A 23,969-nucleotide genomic window follows, 5' to 3' on the forward strand; every position below is an offset into this window, starting at 1 on the left:
TGCTTCTGTGTCTGCATACTCCATTTCCTTGGTGCAAGACGATGAACCTCGGGTATTTACCCCAGACAATGATGCCACTTCAATAAGAATTAAAAATTAAACAATAACAACAACAACAACAACTTCAAAGGATAAAAAGCAGATCTGATGTGATACATCTTTAGAAACCATTTCCAACATACTTAATAGAAGTCATGTTGTCATTCTTCACTGGGAATTTAGAGGCCATTAAGATGTTTCTTATATTTAAGAATGTCAAAATAGTTCCTTATTTATTGGAAAAATAAGAACTCACCTATAGATAATTACATCTTTCTATTAAAGCATGTGATTATATTTCAGACTCAGATTTACAGCTGTATGAACTTGGAAGTCAATTTTTGAAATCATATCTTGCAGAAACAAAATCAAATATATTACATATTTATCTAGAGAAAAACCCATGTTAACATAATAGTTATACATCTACAAATTGAGGTTATATAACGTTGTAAAAAATGGATATTTATGTGTCCATCAGTGATAGACTGGATTAAGAAAATGTGGCACAGATACACCATGGAATACTATGCAGCCATAAAAAAGGAGGCGTTCATGTCCTTTGCAGGGACATGGATGAAGCTGGAAACCATCATTCTCAGCAAACTATCACGAGGACAGAAAAAACAAACACCACATGTTCTCACTCATAGGTGGGAATTGAACAATTAGAACACTTGGACACAGGGAGGGGAACAACACACACTAGGGCCTGTTGTGGGGTGGGGGGCTGGGGGAGGAATAGCATTAGGAGAAATACCAAATGTAAATGACAAGTTGATGGGTGCAGCACACCAACATGGTACATGTATACCTATGTATAAAACCTCATTATGCACATGTACCCTAGAACTTAAAATATAATAATAATAAAAAAAGAAATTAAAAAAACCCCAGGATATTTATGAAATTCTGCATTTTTTCAGGATGTCTTAGTAACCAAAGCAGTTGACTTCTGGGAATTGAATAATGGAGAATTCTTCAAAGGACCTCAACTATACAAGTATTTATAAAATATGTACAAATAATACTTCAAATGTACCTATTTCATGTTTTTGAGGACTTTTAATTTGTTTTTTTTACCTGAATTCTTACAGAATAGAATAGAAATAAACCTTCACACTCCATTAGAAAACATTCCTGGTATGGTAATTTTGTCTCAGTCTCTCAGATTGTGGTTTTATCATCTATTATTCAATGATCATTTATTACTATTCAGCTAATAGATATGCCACAGAAGATTTATAGTAATAGCGAGTGTATTTTAATCTACTTAATAAAAATATTCTATGACTTTAATTTAAATGTATATCTGAAAATCTAGAATACATTTCTTTTTTAAAGTGATAACTGTAACAGCATGCAATGATCTTCCTTATATGTATCCAATTTTGTTTTAAAATGAAACCGCCATACAGTAAGTACACTAGTTTTTAAGAAAGATAAGAAAATAATGAATTGTCAATCTACCTTAATTTCAGTGAAGCAGTTATCATTTCTAGGATTCATTCTCAGGAGGACTGTATTCTTTGCAATTGGTAAAGACTGCCACGAATAACTTCTTAGACACATATCATGAAGGTATTTGCTTATGGTTTCCGGAAATCTGGATATTTGGTGAGCCTGATAATTTCATAACATCCAAGAACTTTTCTATTTTTTCATAAGTTCAAGAAAGGGCCAAGAGTCTCATGGGCTTCTTACGTGTTTCTGGATGCTCAGGAGGAGGCTGTGAAGCCGAAGGCATCCTTTCCATTCCGTTTCCTGCTGGTGTCTCTCATTTCAGAAATGTGTAAGAATGTGTCCAATCCTATTTTTAAGTGATGAAAATCTAAGGTAAGCTTCTCAGGTCTCAGTCTTTTATGTTTCGGTTTTCTAATTATTTCTCTCTGTAATTTAATGGCGATAGAAGAATCTGTTTATGGGAGCTGAATATTTAATGTATTATAGAAGTAGCTTCTTCACACCATTTAATGGAGTCAAACATATCTGATATACATTTTAACTTATTTGAAGAAATCTTGAAATATCCAATTGGATTTTGGGATGGATTTTTCTATTTTTGCAAAAAACAAAAATAATAAAAAACAAAACCCCCCCAAAAGACAACCAAACCACTTTGTGATTTGGATAGGGACTGTATTGAACCTGTAGATGGATTTTGGTAGTACTGTCACCTTAACAATATTAAATCTTCCAATCTGTGAACATGAGATATTTCCATGTATTTATGTTTTCTTTATTTGCTGGCATGTTGTTCTCTGTGGACACAGATGAAGAAAGATTTCACACTCAACATTATAACCAGCTAGTGCTGGTCTACAATACATTTCAGCTAGAATGACAACTATTTGCATGCAGTAGGTTAACTGCCGGAGGAATTAAAGAGAGGATCTGTGGTTCCTCCAGCCACTGCATTTGCAAGTCTCTCTCTCCAATTTATTGGCCTATGCATGCGGGTTCACTTTCCTGAATTCAGCTGGACTGCCTAGACACTTTGTCTAGCCCTGCCAACCTTGGGCATACATATGCCTTCTCCAAAGACAGATAACAGGTACAAAAATGTGTTTTCTGAACAGGTATTGTGGAATCATGGATAATTAGCTGCTGAAGAATTTGCTTTCTGCATAAACCAAATTAGAATTAGCTGAAGTGATAACATACTTTCTGCTTTATAGATGTAACATAAAGAGTGACCCATTGCAATCTATCTGTCAGTGATAGTACGGGTCAATAATTTTACGAAACAGAGGATGCCTGGAGCAAGAACTGATTTGTAGCTAACTTCTGATTTGTAGCTACTGATTTGTAGTAGCTACAAGAACTGATTTGTAGCTACTGATTTGTAGCTAACTTCTCACTCAGGAGCTACTTGAAGGTGTTCTCAAGCTGCCATAGGAATCATCTTGGCTGGACCCCACAAAAGGCAACATTCTTTTCTTCATGTCCATTTTATTCACTCCTTTGCTTCATTGTTTTCAGTGTGTTTGTCATGTCAGAGAGTCTATAGGTTTTGTTTGCAGATCAACAATATTGTTCAAGGTCAATATATTCTAGAAATGTGGTGGACATCCATATAGGAAATTAGTTTTTCAATTCTATTAGAAATTCCAGAAACTTGAATGTATAGGAATTAGACTAGTTCAATGCTGATTAAATTTCTCCAATCATTAGAATACCAGACAGTTTAGCTAAACTATTAGGCACAGACAAGTAACAGAAATTATAAGGAGCAGCCTGATGGAATGTTAGCATCCAGGTACATTTCATGAGTACTATCTTCAGTTCTGCCTACTTGACTAGGCTCCTTCACCTTTCTCTTTAAATCTATACCACCAGACTGTATTCTATGTGCTTGCCATCCTTACACATTTGGATGTGAGGGTGATGGAGCCAGCCATAAATCATATAGCAGATTTAAGGTCCAAGAAAAGCATTTCATAAGAGGTGAGTTTCCAGGATACCAGCGATTTCTTGTATGGAGAGATAAACCTCATGCATCATTTCAACGTCACTCTCATTTCCCCGTATAACTTTAGGGGTTTTCAGGTTGCACGTGACCTAATTCAGGTGAGGCATCTTTGGTTGTGGAAAGACTCAGTGAAATTTGTTTGCCACTCTAGCAACACCTAGCAACAGAAATTCAAAGTCTGTATACATTGTGGCAGGTTCAGGGGGACTGTACCTTTTTACCACCTTAAAGACCTGTTAGAACACCATACCACGTCATCCTCAAAGAATGGGACCTGAAGAATCATATCTAAACCTGGTTGATAAGGACCTGAAGGACTAGAAGACATTATTCCAGGCAGAATTCTAAATATGTTCCTCCAAAATTCCTGTTTCCTAGTTATTCAATCAAACACAAAACTAGGTATTTCTGTGAGGGAACTTTGTAAATGTAATTAAGGTTGATAATCAGTAGATATTAAGATAGGGAGATGATCTTGAGTAAATGCTATAATTCTAAGGTAACCACTAAAAGAAAAAGGTAAAAACTACATAGCTGTCATGTCAATAAAATAATAATGATCAATCCAAAAGAAGGCAAGAAAGGAGAGAAAAAAAAGGACAGGGCAAATGGAAAGTTAATGGTAATTACGATCCAACTATATCAATAATTCCTTAATATTAAATTGACTAAATGGTTCACTTAATATATAGTGATTATCAGTATAATTGAAAACATATAAACTCAATTACATGCTTATTCTTTAAAATTGGTGAAATATTATAAAACCTAGGTCGTGATCATTTTGTAAATATTCCGTGGATGGTTGGGAAGAATGTGTATTCTCTATAGTTGATCTAGAATTGTACAAATGTTTACTAGATCATGCTTATTTGAGTCATCCAATTCTCATATATTTTTGTTAAGTTTTGCCTGCTTGATCTATCAATAATTATAAGAGATGTGTTTCAATCTCCAATCCTGATAATACTTTTGCCAGCTTTCCCCTATATTCCTATCAATTTTCATTGATATATTTTAAAGCTATTTAGTTACATAACTACATGTTAGAATGTTTCAAATTGAGAATATTATCATTTTGACATTTTCCCTCTCCATTCTTCCCATCATAGTCATATTGTCTAAAAATATGCTTCTAGGTTATTAGATATATATGCTCTCATAATTTGATTTAGTATTTTTCTGTCATGTATAAACAAACTCTGGAAAGATATTTGATTGCTGTTACTGTGACATCATTTATTATAATTTTCTATTTTCCTTATCATGTGGTTTGTTCTCTGAAATGCCTTTCTGATATGTATCTTTACATCAAATTTTATTTGAACTTATATATTGAAGAAAATTTTAAAACTCATGCTCTCACGTTTGAATAATATTTCAGATTTCTTTTCAGTTAATAATTTAATAATATTAACCCATTGATTTCATGTATTCAGTATGGCTATGAATGTTGATTTGATTCTTGTTCCTTGGTAGGCAACCTGTTATTTTCCTTTAGAAGATTCTAGAATTTTCTCTTTGGTGTCATTTTAAATTTCAGGGGTGTGTGTGTGTGTTTTCCTCTTCAATGCCCAGTTTGTAATCTCTGGGTTCTTTCAATCTAAGATCATTCTCTTACTTTTTAAATGTACAGAAACTTTTTCCATTATTTCTTTTAATATTTCCTCCTATTTTGATCTTTCTCTTTTTTGGGGGGGAAATGCTATTCTCTAGATACAGACAGTTCTATTTCTATTTTTCCATATAACAATTTTATTTTTGCATTCCTACTTTTTTTCTTTCCTTGTTCTTTTCTGTCAAAGTTTGCCAATCTGACATTCCAAATTTCTGCTTCATTAAGCAATTGTATCCATTCTACTGTTAACTTCATGTCTTGTGACTTTATTTCTTGGTCTCTTGGTTCTTTTTAAAAGATTGTATGTTATTGTTCTTCTGCTGATAACGTCCCTTGGATTTGCATCCAAGTAATTTCAAAACATATTTATAAACACGCTTTCAGCATTTTTACTGAAAATTTACAATTAATGTGGGGATGTGGCTGTATTTTAGTGTATTAATATGATGTATGCTAGGACTTGCAAAGGAAAGAGTGCCTATGGACCCCAATAAACCAAACTGTTTCTGCTTTTACTAAGAGGCAGAATTTTACAGGGTCTGAATAAAGAAATAAAAGCTAGGGATTGCAGGATTATACAGAATGTAGCAGTAATAGTTTGGGACAATAGAGAAGATTTGTTGGAAGTCTGAGCAGGGATTGTATGGGCTGTTCTGCATTCAACAGCTGTCCTATAATGGTGTCTCCAACCCTGGAATGTTACTATCACAGCATTTGCAACATTTTCTGCAAACATGCATTTTGCCTGGTTCTAGCTAAACTGTTTGCATGGTATATAATGGGAAGAAACTTGATTGCTGTCAGTAACCAGAATATTTTTATATTTGTTTCTTTACTCACTGTAACTGGAAGTTAATTAAAAAAGTGATGGTCTAAGTAAAAGATATAAGCAAAAGCCTCACCGGGCACCACCCTAACCTGAGAATTAACAATTGGGAATCCTTTCTTCTTTAACAATAAACTGACTGGCGTATCAATGCTGAGATACTTCTCTTGAGTGCTCAGCTGCCCACCAGCAGCGCATTACCTACTTCCAATCACCTCCCGCTTCTTCCGTGCGCTTTTCCTCTCCGCAACCTCCCTGGGCCGCCTCACGCGCGCTCAGCCCTGCGCGAGCTGCGCCTCTCCAGGTCTCAACGTCTCAACTGCTGTTCATCGCCAGGGCTCCAAGACAGCGAGCCATGTTCCTTCTTCTGGTGCTTCTCATGGGACTTGGTGGGATGCATGCAGACCTCAGTAAGTCCAGGAATCCAGGCTTCTGCGGGAGACCTTGTTCACTCTTTCCACCGCCCAGCTCCAGCTCAGACTTTACCCTGGCTCCACGCTCTCCCGCTTTCTCCTGGCCCCTTGCCTCAAGGTCTGTGGCCAAAAAGGCAGAGAGGCAGCCTCCGACAGAAAATCGTTTTATTTCTTTGGGATGGCCTCCTGATCCAGAAAATGAACAAAAATGAAATTTGTGGTTTTTTCCACATACAAAATTCTGCTACTCTACGAAAAATTGCATCACCGTAAAAAAAAAAAAAAAAGCTATTTATCAAGGATTGACTGATTTGGCAACTGTTAGCCTCCACCTGCCCCATTGAAAAGTGCACATCATCCTTGTATTCAATATCTATATTCGTCCCTGCAAAATATCTCACTTTCTGGATGCATCTGTGTTTTCTCATTTCCACATCTGTTTACAACACCAAATTTGGTACTTAGCGTTAACTTAGTCAAGCTGTGCCAGCGCCAAACTGTGTGTGTGTGTGGGTGTGTGTGTGTGTGTGTGTGTGTGTAGACAGGGATTTTCAGGGGAGAATGAGAATAAAAATTTGAGATCTTGACAAGGGGTCAGAAATTTGTAGGTAAGAATGACTAGAAAGTGGAAAGGGCGAGATGTGTAGATTATATTAAAAATAGCTGCTAATGTAGAGAAACAAATGCAGAATCAGAGAAGTGAATAACATAAGATCACGGGTATCAAAATAACATAGTTTATATTTATTTTTAGATCCTCATAAAATCTTCCTGCAGACCACAATTCCAGAGAAGATTTCATCATCGGACGCTAAAACAGATCCAGAACATAATGTAATTTTAATAATATTTTTAATATGAAATGTTGTTAAGTTGCGTTTAATGTCAAGACCAAAGGTGCTGAATGTGGGCAGGATTGCACTTCTTGGAGGCAGAGTTGACAGCTGAGAACAGGTTCACAAGAGGGAGCATTTTGATGTTTATGAATGTGTGAGACTGTGTGTGTTTCTGTTGATGATGAAGGATTTTAGGGATAAGATCCCTTGGGGTCAAAATGCTAGATATAGGATCCCCCAAGTTGGAAATTTAAGGAGGCAGCAGAAAACTTGGATCCTCCCAGGACCAGGATTAGGGTGAGGCAAGTGAAATGAGTCATGTAACTACAGGATCAGATCCTGTCTGTCTTGAAAATTTTGATATTGTTTTCATCGTGGTGTTTTTTTGCATTGATTTTTAAAAAGGTTGCATTAAGATATTATTTATCTTGATAACCGAGTTTTCTGGTAGCCTAGTTCTAGCCCTAGTGATCCCCTGAAGATTTGTCTTAGCTTTCACTAAGTCAGTGAGGATCTGAATGGTGATGATCTCTGGGCAGGTTTATCTGTTAATGATCACGTCAATTTCACATCCAAGATTGAATGGTAGTGAAAGTTCCTTCTCTAATAATTCGGCAGAAGAATACTTCTCACATGGTTTCTACCAGTATAAGATAATCTATTGTTTTTAGTAATTATGGGCCTCCAAATTTATCTTTTTTCCGTTTAGTGGTTTCAGAAACCTTTCCTGTCTGTTTCACATAAGGATATACTATTTATATTGTTTCCCCTTCCCCATAAACCCTTTCTTTACCTTTTCTTCTTCTAGTAGCTGAGGGTTATTTTACCAACATGCTTATCATGCAGCTTTGAACACCCCTCTGCTCTACCTCCCAAGTGAATTACTAGCTATGCTGTGGTGTATGAGCCCTATGACAGCTTCCCTTTCTGACTGGAAAGAAGAGGTGATATTACATCTTTGTTTAGTTTCCTTTTTCCTGAGATTAATAATACCAGCTCTCCCTTTCCATTGTTTATCACTGATAATCTTTGAATTCCTCACTTGTCTAATTTCTAGAATTTTTATAAAGTCATTTATAATATGGAAATTCAGTGTGTTTCTTTTAACTATAATGATTCAAAAAGGTACACTGTAATATATTTTAGCAACAAAATTATAATTATTGTGGCATGTGATTTTATTTGAATATGTTTGGTATCATATGGGGTAGGACCTGCAAAAGTAAAAGCGCCTAAGGGCACACAGTTATAAGATTTAGTAAATAAAAATATAGAATACCCAGTTAAATGCATGTGCACATAAAGATAAAAGAGAAATATTACATGAGGCTTACTTATACTAAAATTATTTGTTGTTCACCTGAAATAAATTATAAGCATCTAAATTACATACCTCCTTCTTAACTTACAGCTTCCTGATGATTTGACTTCCCCTAACAGTTCCCTGTTGTGTAGAATTTGCTTGTAACACTGCTTGCAGTTATAGTCTGTTTCATTTAGATTGTAACATAACTTCTACAGTGGTTACACACAATGTATTTTATTCTTTTTTTCTAGTGAACATTTCCAGTAGTTTTACAGTTTTCGCATTTTACATTTAGATGTGTGGTCCATTTTGAGTTAATTTTTGTGAGGGATTTAAAGTCTGTGTCTAGATTTTTTTTTTTAATATGGCAATACTATTGTTCTAGTACATATTTTTGAAACGACTCTCTTTTAAAAATATTGTTTTGCCTTCTTTGTCAAAGATCCATTGACCATATTTATGTGGATCTATTTCTGGGATCTCTATTTCTTTGAACTATTATTTGTCTATGATTTTGCAAACACCACCCTGTTTTGAGGACTGTACATTTATACTAAATCTTCTGTTTTTTTTTTTTTTTTTTTTTTTGAGACAAAGTCTCATTCTTTTGCCTAGGCTGGAGTGCAGTAGTACGATCTTGGTTTACTGCACCCTCTGCTTCCCAGGTTCAAGTGATTCTCTTGGTCCCCTGGCTCAGCCTCCTCAGTAGCTGAGATTACAGGCATCTGCCATCATACCCAGCTAATTTTTGTGTTTTTAGTAGAGGCAGGGTTTCACCACGCTGGCCTGGCTAGTCTTGAACTCCTGACCTCAGGTGATTCACCCGCCTTGGCCTCCCAAAGTGCTGGGATTACAGGCGTGAGCCACTGTGCCTGGCTTTATAGTAAGTCTTGAAGTTGGTAAGTGTCAATTCTCCAACTTTGTTCTTCACCTTCAATATTATATTGGCTATTTTGGGTCTTCTGGCTCTACATATAAAGTTGGAAATCAGTTTGTTGGTATCTATAAAATAGCTTGCTGATAATTTCATTGGGTTTACATCGATCTGTGGGTGACACTGCAAAGAACTGACATCTTGACAATATTGAGTCTTTTTATCTATAAACATGGAATATCCCTCCATTTAGTTAGTTCTTTTTGAGTTTTTGCATTAGTTTTGTAGTTTTTCTCGTAAATACATATTTTGCTATATTTATACCTAAGCATTTCATTTTTCAGGGTGAAATGTAAATGACATTGTGTGTTTTACTTAATTTATTACCTGTTCATTATTGGTATAAAGGAAAGAAAATGAGTTTTTAATATTAACTTTGTATGCTGCAACTTTGTCACAATTGTTTATTTGTTCTGGGGTTTCTTTTTGGTGATTCTTTCAGATTTTCTACATAGACAATCACGTAATCTGTGAACAAGGACACACATTTATTTCTAGCCAATCTGAATCCATTTTATTTACTTTTTTTTTTTTTTTTTTTTTGCTTTGTTGCATTAGCTAGGACTTTCAGTATGATATTAAAAAGTGCTGGAGAGAGGGGAAGTCCTTTGCCTTCTTTCTGATTTAATAGGAAAACTTCAGGGTTCTCACAGTTAAAAATGACATCAGCCATTTAGACCCTATCTCCAAATATGGTCACATTTTGAGGTGCTGGGAATCAGTACTTCATCTAATGAATTTTTTGGGGGTTACAGTTCAGCTTCTGTCATTGGGCATTGTATATGAAAAGATGTGGAGGCTCTAGATAATGTATCTTTTGAGAGTTTTTTCCTCCCATTGGTTGGTTTTGTACATTTTTGGTTTATTTTAATTTTTTTGTTTTATCTTTGTAAGATATGTGGATTTTAAATGTTATTGGTGCTTTCGTATTCTCCTTTAATTTTCATCTTATTTGTTTAATATCAAAGGATTTTAGAGGGCACAATTTTAAAGGTCCCCTCCAAATTCCACTTATACTTCTTTTCACAATGCCATTCAACTAACACCTCACAGAACATTTACCTGATACAAAGTACCTTGTTATGCTCCAGTATAAAGTTGAGGAATTGAAAACTGTTAAATGCTATTTCTCTTGCTAAAATAAATGTCTAAAATTAACCAAATACATAATTTAATGACCATTGCGTTTTCTATTGTCTTCTGTGGTGTTCTTCTAGACATGTCTTTAGTCTCCCTGTATTCTCTCCTACATTCTATTCCAGAGGAGTTTGATTGCTCACACAGATAAGTAAAATGCAATGGCTTTTGATGTTATATTGCTGGAGGTATATTCCATTTCTTGTACTTCTATCTTTTGGGAGGGTCTCTTTCAATGAGCAGGACAATTTACCTTCCAGGAGAGCTCTAGGTAAACAACCAATGGGTTCTCACTTCCTTGATGGTGGGGTCTGTCTGAATTGAAAGATAATAATCATTGGGTAAGCTTCTCCCTCAGAGATGTGAGTAATAGTGAATAGCAGGCAAGTGAATGCTTTATACCTAGTTCTCAATGCAGAATTCTGAAGCTCCAAGTATCTGTGTGGGAAGGAAAGCCAATATAATGGTTACAGGTTGTTATTAATTTTGTCAATATTTTAAACCCTAATTTGGAGAAGATACACTATTTGGCATATGTTATTATTGAATTTTTCTAATAATTTTGTTATAGGTTGTTTACATGATTACAATAGAAGGAAAGCCATATTTTATCCATCTCAAAAAGCAGTGAGTAATTATTTTGTCCTTTCAAAATTTAATACTTTGGCTTCTTAATTTCTAAAAGTACGTATAAGTAGAATGAATCATTTTGATTCAAATATATTGATACCTACTCTATACTGGGTATTGAGTAAAAACCTAGGCATGCAAAAGAGAATAAAACATATTACACTGTTAAAGAATTATAATACAGAACGATAGATTCAGACACATTGATAGAAAGCAAATAATTTTATTATAATATGGTAATATGATAAATGTGTAAATAGTATGCCTTGGAAGTCAGGGGAGGCTTTTAGGGAAGAGGAAAGAGACTACTTGTATCTTAAGGGAAGAGACAGAGCTATGTAAAGAAGTGGGGCAAGACAGAGGAACACTTTTTTTTTTTTTCTGAGACCGAGTCTTGCTGTGTTGCCCAGGCGAGAGTGCAGTGGAGTGATCTCGGCTCACTGCAACCTCTACCTCCTGGGTTCTAGTGATTCTCATGCCTCAGTCTCCCAAATAGCTGAGACTACAGGTGTACACCACCATGCCTGGCTAATTTTTTGTATTTTTAGTAGAGATGGGGTTTCACCATGTTGCCCAGGCTGGCCTCGAACTCCTGACCTCAAGCATTCCTCCCTCCTTGGCCTCTCAAAGTGCTGGGATTACAGGCGTGAACCACCACACTCAGCCAACATTCTATTTAGAGAAGAAATTATGTGTACAGCATAGAGGTGTGAGACACAGTGGCTTTTCTGATATGCACAAAGCCAACGTGAATTACTGAAGCACACATTTTCTGAAAAATAGAGGTAAAAGATTCTGGAAAGGTAGGTAAGGGCCAGGTTGTAGAAGATTCAGAATGCATGGTCAGATATTGAGAGCCAAAAATGGTTTTAAGTATGTGCTTATGTAGCCACATTGAGTCTCATAGGCTGTTTTTGAGGGGACAAAGTTAGAGTTAAGGTGACCAATTATATGACTATACAGTTTAGGTGAGTAATGGTGGTGGTTTGAATGATGGCACCAGTGATAGCACTTGAAAGAAAAATTCAGTGGACCTCAATACAGATTTGGTGGAATGATTGGTAAACAGTGAGGAATTTCAGATAATTTAGTTGTTGCTCAAGAAAATGAATAGGCTATAGTATAATTAACTGAGGAACATGAACAAGGGATATATTTGTGTGAGGAAGCCGTGATTTCAGTTTTTTAGCACATGTGAGATACCCAAGTGTGTTTTTTCCTGTAGATCAGGGGTGTCCAGTCGTTTTGGCTCCCGTGAGCCACACAGGAAAAATTGTCTTGGGCCACATGTAAAATACACTTACGATAGCTGATGAGCTGAAAAAAATATTTTAAAATCTCATAATGTTTTAAGAAAGTTTACAAATTTGCTTTGGGCCGCATTCAAAGCCATCCTTGGCCATATGTGGCTAGTAATTGGAATCTCTGAAAATATTCAATAAGAATATTGTAAAATAGATTTAGCTATAGGTATATAGATTGAGCAGAAAGTAGTAGCTTGTGCTCTACTTTCTTGTCCTTTTTTTTTTTTAATGAGTGCTGTTACGTAGGGTGCTTATAAATAGATTGTGGTTAAAGAGTGAACCCTGGGAAACAGCGATGTTTCCTGGGATAGGTTGAACAAAAACAGCAGCCAACATGGAAGATAAAACTGAAGGGACCAGGGAGGTAGGAAGAATAGCAGAAGAATGAAGTGTTATGTAAATTAAGTGAGTGGACTGAGTGGCCACAATTTTCAAAAAGAAGCTAGAGGTCCAATGTAAAATGAATTTTTAAAATGCCTTCTGGATTTGACATTCTAATATTTGTGGATCTTTTCCAGGGACGTTTCAGGGATAATAAGGATTGAGAAACTGAAGGAATTGTGTGTAGATAATTCTTTTGATGAAATGTGTTAAGAATTGAAAAGAATGTACATAAGGAATAGCCACAGTAGAACATGGGGTCAACAAAGAGTTCTTTAGGATGATAATGACTTATTAGTATCTTTTTAAATAGCATTGTGATAAAAATCCAGTAGAGCGCAAGAGTTCAAAATTATAGGAAAGAAAAAGTAGTTTCCTCTGTATATGGCACAGGATGGTATCTACAGCACTAGTGTAAGGGCTTGTTCTGAATGAAAGAAGTAACCTTCTGGCAATAAAGATAAGGAGTGCAGATGGCAACAGGTGATCTGAGAGGGAGGGAACATAGGAGTTTTGTGGGATGATTGACAGGAGTAGTGTCAAGTTTTTGAATAGTTACTGAGGGAAATAAAATTCTGACCAGAGTTATTGAGAAGAACTTGGCACTTAGCAAAGTTTAGCAAATATGAATTTGTAGTGAGACCAAGTAACTCTTTCTAAGTTTTCTGTTTATATGAGTCCGTTTTCACACTGCTGATAAAGACATACCCAAGACTGGGCAATTTACAAAAAAAAGAGGTTTATTGGACTTACAGTTCTACATGGCTAGGGAGGCCTCACAATCATGGTAGAAGGCAAGGAGGAGCAAGTCACATCTTACATGGATGGCAGCAGGCAAAGAGAGAGCTTTTGCAGAGAAACTCCTGTTTTAAAAACCATCAGATCTCATGAGACCCATTCACTATCATGAGAACAGCATGGGAAAGACTTGCTCCCATGATTGAATTATCTCCCACTGGGTCCCTCCCACAAATGTAGGAATTATGGGAGTTACAAGATGAGATTTGGGTGGGGACACAGAGCCAAACTATATCACTGTCCTAACTTTACACTTTAATTTTGAAACTTGGGTATAAAATCTAAAATCAGTGAGTGAAATAGACAAAGATTAGAAAGTTCTATGCTGGAAATTGGGACCTATACTATTTTCTCTTCATGTTTCTAGCAATTTGAGTTGCTCATTTATGTGCATTTTTGTATGGTATGTCATTCTAGTTAAAATGTCTTACCAAGCACCTAATTCAGTTTAAGTGCTAGAAATACATGGACAATAGGATAAAACAAGTCGATTAACACTACTTTAAATTTTTCAGTAAAAAGAAAATTTGTATATGAATATTTTTTCTACCTTTTCTGTTTCACAACTTGAGCATGTTTTTTATTATTTTTGCCTAGATCAATTTTATCTTCAGCTTCTTTTATTCATTCTTATGACAAAAATGACTTCCGTCATTCCAAACCTCTGCTAGTTCAGGTAAGAATTAGGTTTTTTTTTTGTTACAAATTTGTAATTCTAGATTTCTTTAAAAAGACAAATATTCTATAATAACTAGAATGTTATTTTACATATTCACTGAAATTGAGTAACTTAGGCTGGTGTTTATTTCTACCTGGCACAAATTTATTAGGTAATTGCCAATCATATTAAAGTAGAAATGTAGCTAAAGTAATAAATAGTAAATGTAGCTAAAGTAAAAAATAAAAAAAATAAAGTAATAAATATAAATAATATATTTGGGGTATATATTTTAAAAATAAGTTGTCCATTAATTTTTCTTTTTTTTTCTTAGATGGATTGCAATTATAATGGATATGTTGCGGGTATTCCAAATTCTCTTGTGACCCTCAGCATATGTTCAGGACTCAGGTTGTAGACTACTTAAAGATACTCAATTTGCCAATATTATATCCGGTAGCCTATGAACTAATTCTCCATGTATCTGTTCTAATTCTATAATCACCTTTGTCATTTCAATTCCTTAAGGACTGAACCAAAATTACTAATAAAATATGATTGATATTCCAGCAATATCTGTTCCTGATGAGAGGCTACTTGTTGATACTGACAGGATCTGCTGCTTTAGGCTTTAAGAAAGCTTGAGTGTAGGGAGGTTGATTGGTCTCCTCACACTTTTTTAGTTTTCTCAAATTCTGCCCTTGTCCAATTTCTTAATGTCCTAGAATAATTGACAATTGTGGAATGCATGGGACTAATGGACACTGGCTCTGCAGTCAGTAATTATTAGGCACATTGTGCCTTCAATTCAGCCCACACAAACAAATGATTTAGGGTATCAAGTGTCAGAGGAGAGTTAAGTGTATCAAAGAGAAGGAATCAAAGACTAAAGAAGAGACTGCCTAGAGATTCTATAGGCTGGTTAGAAAATCTACACAACAGAAAGGGGTTTCAACCTGTTTAAGTGCACAGATCCATGCCACTACCATGCTTTCTTGAAGATAATCACAGATTTGTAATGTAAGATAACATGTATCCCGTGATATAGTGGTCCAGTTCTAGTGTAAAAAAGACCTCAAAAGATAAAGAGATAAAAGTAAAAAAACCTAAGGTCTTAAAACTTAAAAACTTTAAATCTTAAAAACTGTGGCCCAAATTTCTCACTATAATATTATGATTTTGGTAGAATCATTTCAGACTTGTTTCGATTGTCTTAACACTCAGGGGAACAATGCAGCTGAAAAACATCTCATATGTAATTGAACCAATGGAGGCTGTATCAGGATTTATACACAAGATTTATGAAGAAAAATTTGCTGACACTAATATTCTTTTAGAAGAAAATGACACTTATCCTTGGTTTAATTCAGAGTATCAAGTCAGAAAAAGTTCAGAAGTAAGTATTGGCTCTTTTATTTTAATTTAGTATAATTTTGTGTAATAAAAAATACTTTCAGAGCCAAGATTTGGTGACTTATAAATCTTAAAACTATTTTACTTTTTCATGAGGGCTCTACGTGGCTTTTAAAATGGCAAGAGAATAAACTTATGTTTGTCATTATGCTTGCCGTTAGATGAAAGCTTAGCAAAAACTTAATCTTAGAAATATGAAGATATGAATATAGTATAAAAGAAACTGGAACATTAATTTTCATATGTGAGCATTTAGATAATTAATGTAAAATATTCCTTTTCTTCAATTACTCAGATAATTTAGGAGAGAATATTATACAACCTGGATTTCTCAGTTGACAGTTCAAAAATGGATGAGCGACTTACATAAAGTACATGTAAAGCAAAGTGATGAATTTTTTCTCTACCAAGACCCATAGACTGCCCTAAATAACATGTCTGGCTCTAGCAAATTGCCATTGGTTGTAAATTTTAATATTTTTCTAGACTACATTGTTTGCCAAAAGTAACTTCCTAGTAATTGGTAGCAGAAAATCTGCTCGCATGAAAGATTAGTATGAAAAATTATCAAAAGGCTGAGAAAAACCAAAGCTTTATGTTATAAACTGAAAATTTCAGTTTCAATTATTATAAAAGTAAAAGATACCTGAGTTCTTATATGTCTTGAGAAGTCTAACAGAAAAGTCTTACTACCCAGGGCACTTTGAACTGGAATCTTCTGAAATAGTACCTAAATTTTGTATTTGAAAATAGCCTCGTTATGTAATAAGGAACAATATATCTTTCAGTTTATCTCTCAATATAATTTCAGTAGAAGGTAAATTTTTGTAAATTCCTCATGACTCATGTTATGTGTTTTCCAGAAAACTGACTTTATTCAGTTATTCCCTCGATATATTGAAATGCATATTGTTGTGGACAAAAATCTGGTAAGTCTTACTTTATGCATCATTATTTTAAAACTAATATATCTCTTTAACTTGATTTCAGTGAGGCAATGAAAATTACCAACCATGCTATTTTGCATTTGCAATGAACACATTCTTATAAATTATAAATCAAGTTTTTGTTATTTTGTATATAGCATCTACTCACTTTTGCAAAGTGAAGCATCTTAATTTCTAAAGCTTGTTGACTATTGTTGATTTTTTAAAAAACCTACATTCTCAGTGAAAGGATAGATTGCAACTCCCTTAAGCCCTCAACCCTCATATACAATAATAATATTTAACTGCCTCAGTCTAATTGGAAGGATGGTCTATAAAACAAATACGCCACTTCTTTAAAGCAAAAGGAGAAAACATATTATCACCTGTTTTCTTCTCAGTTCTAGGTAAATGAAACAACGAGAAAAACAAATGAACAAAATTTTCATATTGAGAATTCATGGCTATACTTTGGATCTCTTATAGATTTAGGCTCCAAATATTTATTACCTATGTGGTTAGGATTCTAATCCATGAGGCTACATTTGTCCCAGATTGGTAAAAGCCGAGGGTGCATGAGGGAAGCAAATAGTATTTATATTTGGAGGAATAGCTCAGGATTCCTACAGATTAATATCCACCATACATATATGGGCTCACAATCCATAAGGAAATAAAACACCATGAACAATGGTTACCAAAACAAAAAATACATGTATGGCTAATATTAATTTTTTTAAAATATAGTTTATGATTGGCAGAACAGTAGGGTGACTGTCATTAACAATAACTTATTGTATATTTTGAAACAACTTAAAGAGTGAAATTCCTAACACAAAGAAGTGATATTAATGAATGTTTGAGGTAATGGATATCCCAGTTACCTTGATTTGATCATGACACATTGTATGCCTGTATCAAAATATCACATGTACCCCATAAGTATGTATAACTATTATGTACCCATAATAACTAAAAATAAAAAAATTAAAATAAAATACAATATTTTTCCCCTCAAAGAATCTGTTGATTCCAGAAAGGGTGAATATGAGTCAGGGTTGCTGAGCTAAATGTTGACAGGAATAACAGAACTTGAAGTTCATGGCTCATTAGAATTGAGTCGAGAGTACATTAGCATAGCTAAGTTGGCCCAGTACAAAGCAAATACATACCCTGAAATAATATTTCTATCAAATTACAAAATCAGAGGGAGGAAAGCAGAATTTTAAGCATAATCAACAAAAAGAAGGCAATTAAGAGAAAGAGAAACACATATTTAGGATTTGTTTCATAAATCCGGAACAAATTTGAAAGCTAATGTTAAGACAAAAGATTTAAACTAAAATACCTAATTAATTATATGTAGAGGGATTAAGTACTGCAATTAAAAACCAAAGATAAAGATTAAAAGCAAAGACAAAGATTATCATACAACACACACACATAAACACACACACATTCTGCTTACAAATGACATATGTAAAATATCATACATAAGTAACAAGAGTAAAATAATGGAAAAATATAAACAAATTTTAAAAACTAGTTTAGCTGAATTAATATCAGACAAAGTAGATTTTTAGACTTTAAAGTATTTCTATTGTTGCGTAGCAAACCACTCCAAAATTTAGTGGCATAAAACATAACAATTTATTTCTTTGGTTGGGAACCCAGAGACTTTTTGCATTTTTACCAATCTTAGACCCTTTTAGTTTAACTTGATGGCCTTTTATTGAAATAGCTATCAGATACGGTTTTGCTATGTCCACACCCAAATCTCATCTTGAATTGTAGTTCCCATAATCCTCATGTGTCATGGGAGGGACCGGGTAGAGATAATTGAATCATTGGGGCAGTTTCCCCCATCCTGTTCTCATGACAGTGAGTTAGTTCTCATGAGATCTGATGGTTTTATAAGGCGCTCCCCCCTTTGCTGGGCACTCATTCTCCTTGATGCTGCCATGTGAAGAAGGACGTTGATATGGTTTGGCTGTGTCCCCACCCATATCTCATCTTGAATTGTAGTTCTCATTATTCTTATGTTTGGTGGGTAGGACCCAGTGGGAGGTAATTGAATCATGGGGGTAGGTCTTTCCTGTGCTGTTCTTGTGATGGTGAGTAAGTCTCATGAGATCTGATGGTTTTATAAAGGGCAGTTCCCCTGCACAAGTTCTCTTGCTTGCCACCATGTAAGACATGACTTTGCTCCTCCTTCACCTTCTGCCATGATTGTGAGGCCTCCTCAGCCATGTGAAACTGTGAGTCAAGTAAACCTCTTTCCTTTATAAATTACCCAGTGTCAGGTATGTCTTTATTAGCAGTGTGAGAACAGACTAATATACTATCTTTTTTTTTTTTTTTATTTAATATACTATCTTAAACATTTTGTGGGATTTCTTTTTTAAACATTTTTTTTTCCCAAATAGAAAGTTCCTTAAATTAAGATTTCAAAAGCATAGGAATACACTTAGGAGGTATCAGCTACTTTATTAAAATGAAATACACATTGCCGTGAGGTTACTTGTGGCAAGTATGAGGACTGACTTAGGTCTAGGTGCAGTCTAGTTGGGGGCTTGCAGGGGAAGTTCCCCTAGTGCCCTTTCTAGAAATGGTCACTAGTAGGAAATTGCCCATTCCTCTGGTTGTTTTCCAAATGTCATGTTTATGTCTGGATTTGCTTGCAGCACCATTTGTTTGATTGCTTCTAGGTGAAAAGGGATACAGTTTATAAGAAGGTTTAAAATATTGGGCTAGAATATGAGTATAGTGAGGGAGTACAGGTTCATTGTGTTTAATAATATATTAAATGGTAGTGCTTATAAGTGCATGATTTGGGAATCAGAGAGACTGGGGATTGAATCTTCATTTTGCTCATTAGAACTCTATTTTTCTTATTGGGGGAAAGCACGTAACATTAAGTTTACCATCATAACCATTTTAAAATGTATAGTTCAATAGTGTTAAGTATATACATACTGTTGCGAAACAGATTTCTAGATCTCTTTCCTTTTGAAACGGATACTATCCCCATTAAACATGAATTCCCTCGACCCTTTCCCCCCAGCTCTTGGCAACTACCTTTCTGCTATCTATTTCTGTGATTTTGACTACTTTAGATACTTCACAGGAGTGGAATCATACAGTATTCATACGTTTGTGATTGGCTTATTTCATTGACGTAATGTCTTAAAGACTCATCCATGTTGTAGCATGTAACAAAATTTTATAAATTTTTAAAGTTTAAAAAGTCGTCCATTATATGCATATGTCACATTTTGTTTCTCAGTTCATCTGCTAATGGACATATGGGTTTCCACATATTCCTTTTGTGAATAATGCTGCTGATACACTCTGATGACTGGAGGAACACCAGGGTCCTTGGGCTCAGACTGATTTAGATAAAATGACACAGACATTGGTTTTAAGGAGCAGAGAGTTTGTTAGGCAAGAAAGAAGGAAGGAAGAAGAAAACAGCTCCCCTATACAGAGAGAGAGGGAGGGAGGATTCTAACAAAGAGAAATTCTGTGTGTGGCAGAAGAGTGGTTGCTTATATTGGGATGCTGGAGGAGGCACTGTCTGATTTGCACAGGGCCCAGGGGATTGGTTTGACCAGGTGTGTCATTCACATAGCCCACAAAAAACCTGGCCCTCCCACGTGAGCCCTTTAATATGCAAATATGGGTCACCATGATGTTTTGAACACATGGTATTATCTGGAGATGGCCATGACACTTGTGATACCTGGTGACAAGGAGAAGGCGGCAGGAATTGCCATATTGAGTGGACCCATTTTTTAATCGCTGGCATTTGCATGTCAAAGCCTGACAGTCTGGGCCTTCAAGCCTCCTTTTCTGTTAGAGAAGAAGTGTTTCAGGGCGTTGCTTCTTTTTACAGGAAAATTTCCACTAAGAACCTGTACCCTTTCTAGCTGCCTAAAAATTATTTATTCACAATTCCTGTGTTATTCCTCACCTCAAGAGAAGCAAACCTAACTGCTGTTAGGGGGTGTTGGATGATGGTTCTTTCTGGATACTTCCTGTTGAAAAAGCGCATCGTATGGGCAAAGAGCAGTGGGGTCTTCTGAGGTTGATTTAAGGGTTCTCTGAAGAATGGCATGTTTATGTGTGGATTTGCTTGCAGCACCATTTGTTGTTTGATTGCTCCTAGGCAAAAAGAGAGAAAGTTTACAAGAAGGTTTAAAATATTGGGCTAGAATATGAGTATTCAGATTACCACCATTAGTAGGGGTCCCATAGACCGTAACTGATGGTAGAGTTTGACACCTGTTAGTTACACCAATGGATTGCAATACCAGTTTACCTTCACTAGATGTCGCTGTATGTTACTAGAAACCTTAATATAAAAGCAACATTTTCCTTGAGAAAAGCATACCTTTCCCCCTTGACTTACCATTAGAGAATAACTTTAGCTTTAGGCCCTTTTATAACTTGCAATATGATTGGGAGAAATATGCTATTGGGTGGCTAAAATGCCGTTAATTTTAACAATTCTTTTCCTTTAGTAATTAAATTTTTTTATGACCTTTACAGACCATTTTATAAAATACTTAAACATTTTGACTTGTCCTAAACATGCATCCTTTAAACAACAAATCATTTCCTTTTGGGACAAGTATTTATTATATGAGATTCTTCCTTATATATATTTTTTCTCTATAACCTTTTAATAGCTTAGAGTGCATTATATTACCGACCTTTAGTAAAAAGTCCTATTAAACTTAATGATAGTAAAACTTTCATGCTTCCTTCTTATTCCTGTTACTCTTGTTATAAGCAAAACAACCTTGACTAAATCTTTTCTCCAGCTATTAATTCTGATGATGATAATTATTAGGCAAAATATTTTAACAATTAGAATTCTACAACGAGAATTCCGCATCGTGGGTGCTGCAATGTGCTACTGGGGTTTCAGTATAGCTTTATTGCAAATAGTAATGTGACTATAACAGTTTTCCACAAAAGGGGCATAATAAATAATTTCCATTTAAAACTTTACTTGCCAAGATCTAACATTTCCCTTTGGGGACTTACGAAGTTATAAAGGCAATCCCATGTACAATTAAATCTCCCTGCAAATATGCATGAGAATGAAGTTTTAACATTTGGCAGCGAACTTTGTGAGGAAACGTTAGAAACAATGAAAAGTATCTGGCGAGGTGGGAGTGGGGCTGAGTAAGGTGAGAGTCCTCACTTAGTTACTTATTTTTTATGGTTTTTTAGCTTAAGATCTTCTATTTCTTCACATTGATACTCTGGCCGTTTTTCTGGGCTGTCGGGGGTTGCTCCCTCAGTTTTTCAGACTTTGACTTGAGTGTAATGTATTCAGGAGTTGATTTTTGTAACTTTTACTGCCGAGGGGGTTGAAAGAACAGCGTAGGGCTCTTCCCAGCTTGGCTTAGGGAAGGAGGGAGAGATGAGAGGTTTTACTAATACTAAATTTCCTGGGTTAAATAAAGTTGGTTCTTATTGGAAGTCAGCTAGAGAGGCTCTATGTTTAACCAATTTAGAGGTTTTCTGCCTGAAAACAATTTTTGAGCACATTGATAAGTTTTATCCTTTCCCAAGTGAAAAGCTTGGTGAAGGAATTTTTTTTTTTTTTTTTTTTTTTTTTTTTTTTTTTTGAGACAGAGTCTCACTCTGTCACTCAGGCTGGTGTTCAGTGGCACCATATCAGCTCACTGCAACCTCTGTCTCCTGGGTTCAAGCAATTCTCCTGCCTTAGCCTCCTGAGTAGCTGGGATTACAGGTGCCCGCCACCACGCCCAGCTAATTTAAAAAAATTTTTACTAGAGACCGGGTTTCACCATGTCACGAACTCCTGACCTCAGGTGATCTGCCTGCCTCAGCCTCCCAAAGTGCTGGGATTTTAGGTGTGAGCCACCGTGCCCAGCCCCTTGTGAAGGATTTTAAGGACTTTCTATTGGCTGGAGGCTGGCAAATGGTGTTTGCCATTCTCTGACTATAGCCATTTTGAGGGCTGAAAAGTATGCCCTTGAGAAGTGGCCTATTTTATTTTTGCAGGGGAATACTGAGGTTAATTTTTCTTATGGAGCCTTCCTAGATTGGAAGGGCGTGAAGCGTGTTAATACCCTGAAGCTTCCTTGTCACTGACTTAGCTGCCTGATCTGCTAACCTATTTTTTTTTTTTTCTTGGCTACCTTATCTGTTTCCTTTTGCTGTTCCTTAGAGTGCATTTTTGATATTTTTTTTGTGGAAGAAAAACCGAGGATAATAGCCTGCTAATTTATTGGTGACATTTGATAGGAGATTTATTAGTGGTAAGAAAATGTTTTTGCTTTTAAATGGCAGCATGAGCATGCAGAGCTAAGAAAGCATACTTGGTGTTAGTATAAATGTTAGCTATTTTTCCCTTGGTTAATTCAAGTGCTCTTGTAAGAGCTGTTCGTTTAGCTAATTGAGTGCCTGTGCCTGGGGAGAGTGACTACTGTTTACTCAGCCTTATGTACTTCTTGCTTTAACTACTGTTTGTTAGCTAAGAAGAGCTCCCCCTAGAGGACAGTAATCCTGCCACTTTATGTGGAGTGTACATAGTTAAATTATTTCCTGTGGTTAACTTGGAGGCTTTTTTGAATAGTAGAACTATCATGACAATGGCTTGGAAGCATGTGTTAGTAGGTCTTCTTAACTGCAAATAAAGTTGAGAAAAATATTGGGTTAGAGTTTTTCTTGAGATGCCCCTTATGATCATGGGAAGAGGGGAGGCCTGGATTAGAGAGGAGAAAAGAGAGAGACTGACTCTAGTGTTTAGAAGGAGATCTACTTTCCTTTCTTTAATTTGCAGAATTAGCTGGAATTGCAAATTTAATCTCCAAAAAGCTGCTGTGCTATAATGGCAGTTCGAGCCACTGGAGCTGGGGCTTGAGCCCCAGGACCCATTAGTCCTGCTGGACCATCTGTGAGACTGGTTCTGAACCCAGTGACCTCTGCCTCTGGGGGCAGTTTCGTTTCCAGTGGTATCTGCCACAAACTAGACAGGGTTGAGGTGGCTTCGTCTTGCTACCTGGGCATTCCTTTGTAAAATGCCCTGGCCTGTCACACTAATAGCAATTAGCAGATGCACCTTGGGGATCCCGGACTTTGCAAACCTGCAAAGCAGCTGCTAGAGACTTTGTCCTTCTTCTGAGCTTTCTTTCTTTCTTTTGGGCCTCCTTCTGGTTCCTATTACAAAAGACTGAAGTGGCCACCTTCAGGAAGTTCTCTAAGGTGCTATTTGGTCCTATAGCTTGCTTCTGTAGT

General features: G+C 35.8%; 2 protein-coding genes across 2 annotated transcripts in view; both read left to right on the forward strand.

Annotated features, from left to right (window-relative positions):
* ADAM32 (ADAM metallopeptidase domain 32) overlaps nucleotides 1–1,280 on the forward strand; it is a 194,334-nt gene extending 193,054 nt beyond the window's left edge. Inside the window, exon 8 of the transcript XR_002732041.2 lies at nucleotides 966–1,280. The gene's annotated coding sequence lies outside the window, so the exon portion shown is untranslated. The remainder of the gene's footprint in view (nucleotides 1–965) is intronic.
* A 9,755-nt stretch (nucleotides 1,281–11,035) lies between these two features.
* The window catches only part of LOC111544109 (disintegrin and metalloproteinase domain-containing protein 5), a 124,734-nt gene continuing 111,800 nt past the window's right edge, over nucleotides 11,036–23,969 (forward strand). The window contains exons 1-6 of the mRNA XM_023214502.2: nucleotides 11,036–11,054; nucleotides 11,153–11,208; nucleotides 14,292–14,370; nucleotides 14,687–14,763; nucleotides 15,577–15,748; nucleotides 16,629–16,694. Of these exons, the coding sequence (XP_023070270.1) occupies nucleotides 11,162–11,208; nucleotides 14,292–14,370; nucleotides 14,687–14,763; nucleotides 15,577–15,748; nucleotides 16,629–16,694 (441 nt within the window). The 5' untranslated portion in view covers nucleotides 11,036–11,054; nucleotides 11,153–11,161. The remainder of the gene's footprint in view (nucleotides 11,055–11,152; nucleotides 11,209–14,291; nucleotides 14,371–14,686; nucleotides 14,764–15,576; nucleotides 15,749–16,628; nucleotides 16,695–23,969) is intronic.

Source organism: Piliocolobus tephrosceles, chromosome 7 (genome assembly GCF_002776525.5).
Source record: "Piliocolobus tephrosceles isolate RC106 chromosome 7, ASM277652v3, whole genome shotgun sequence".
Lineage (NCBI taxonomy): Eukaryota > Metazoa > Chordata > Mammalia > Primates > Cercopithecidae > Piliocolobus > Piliocolobus tephrosceles.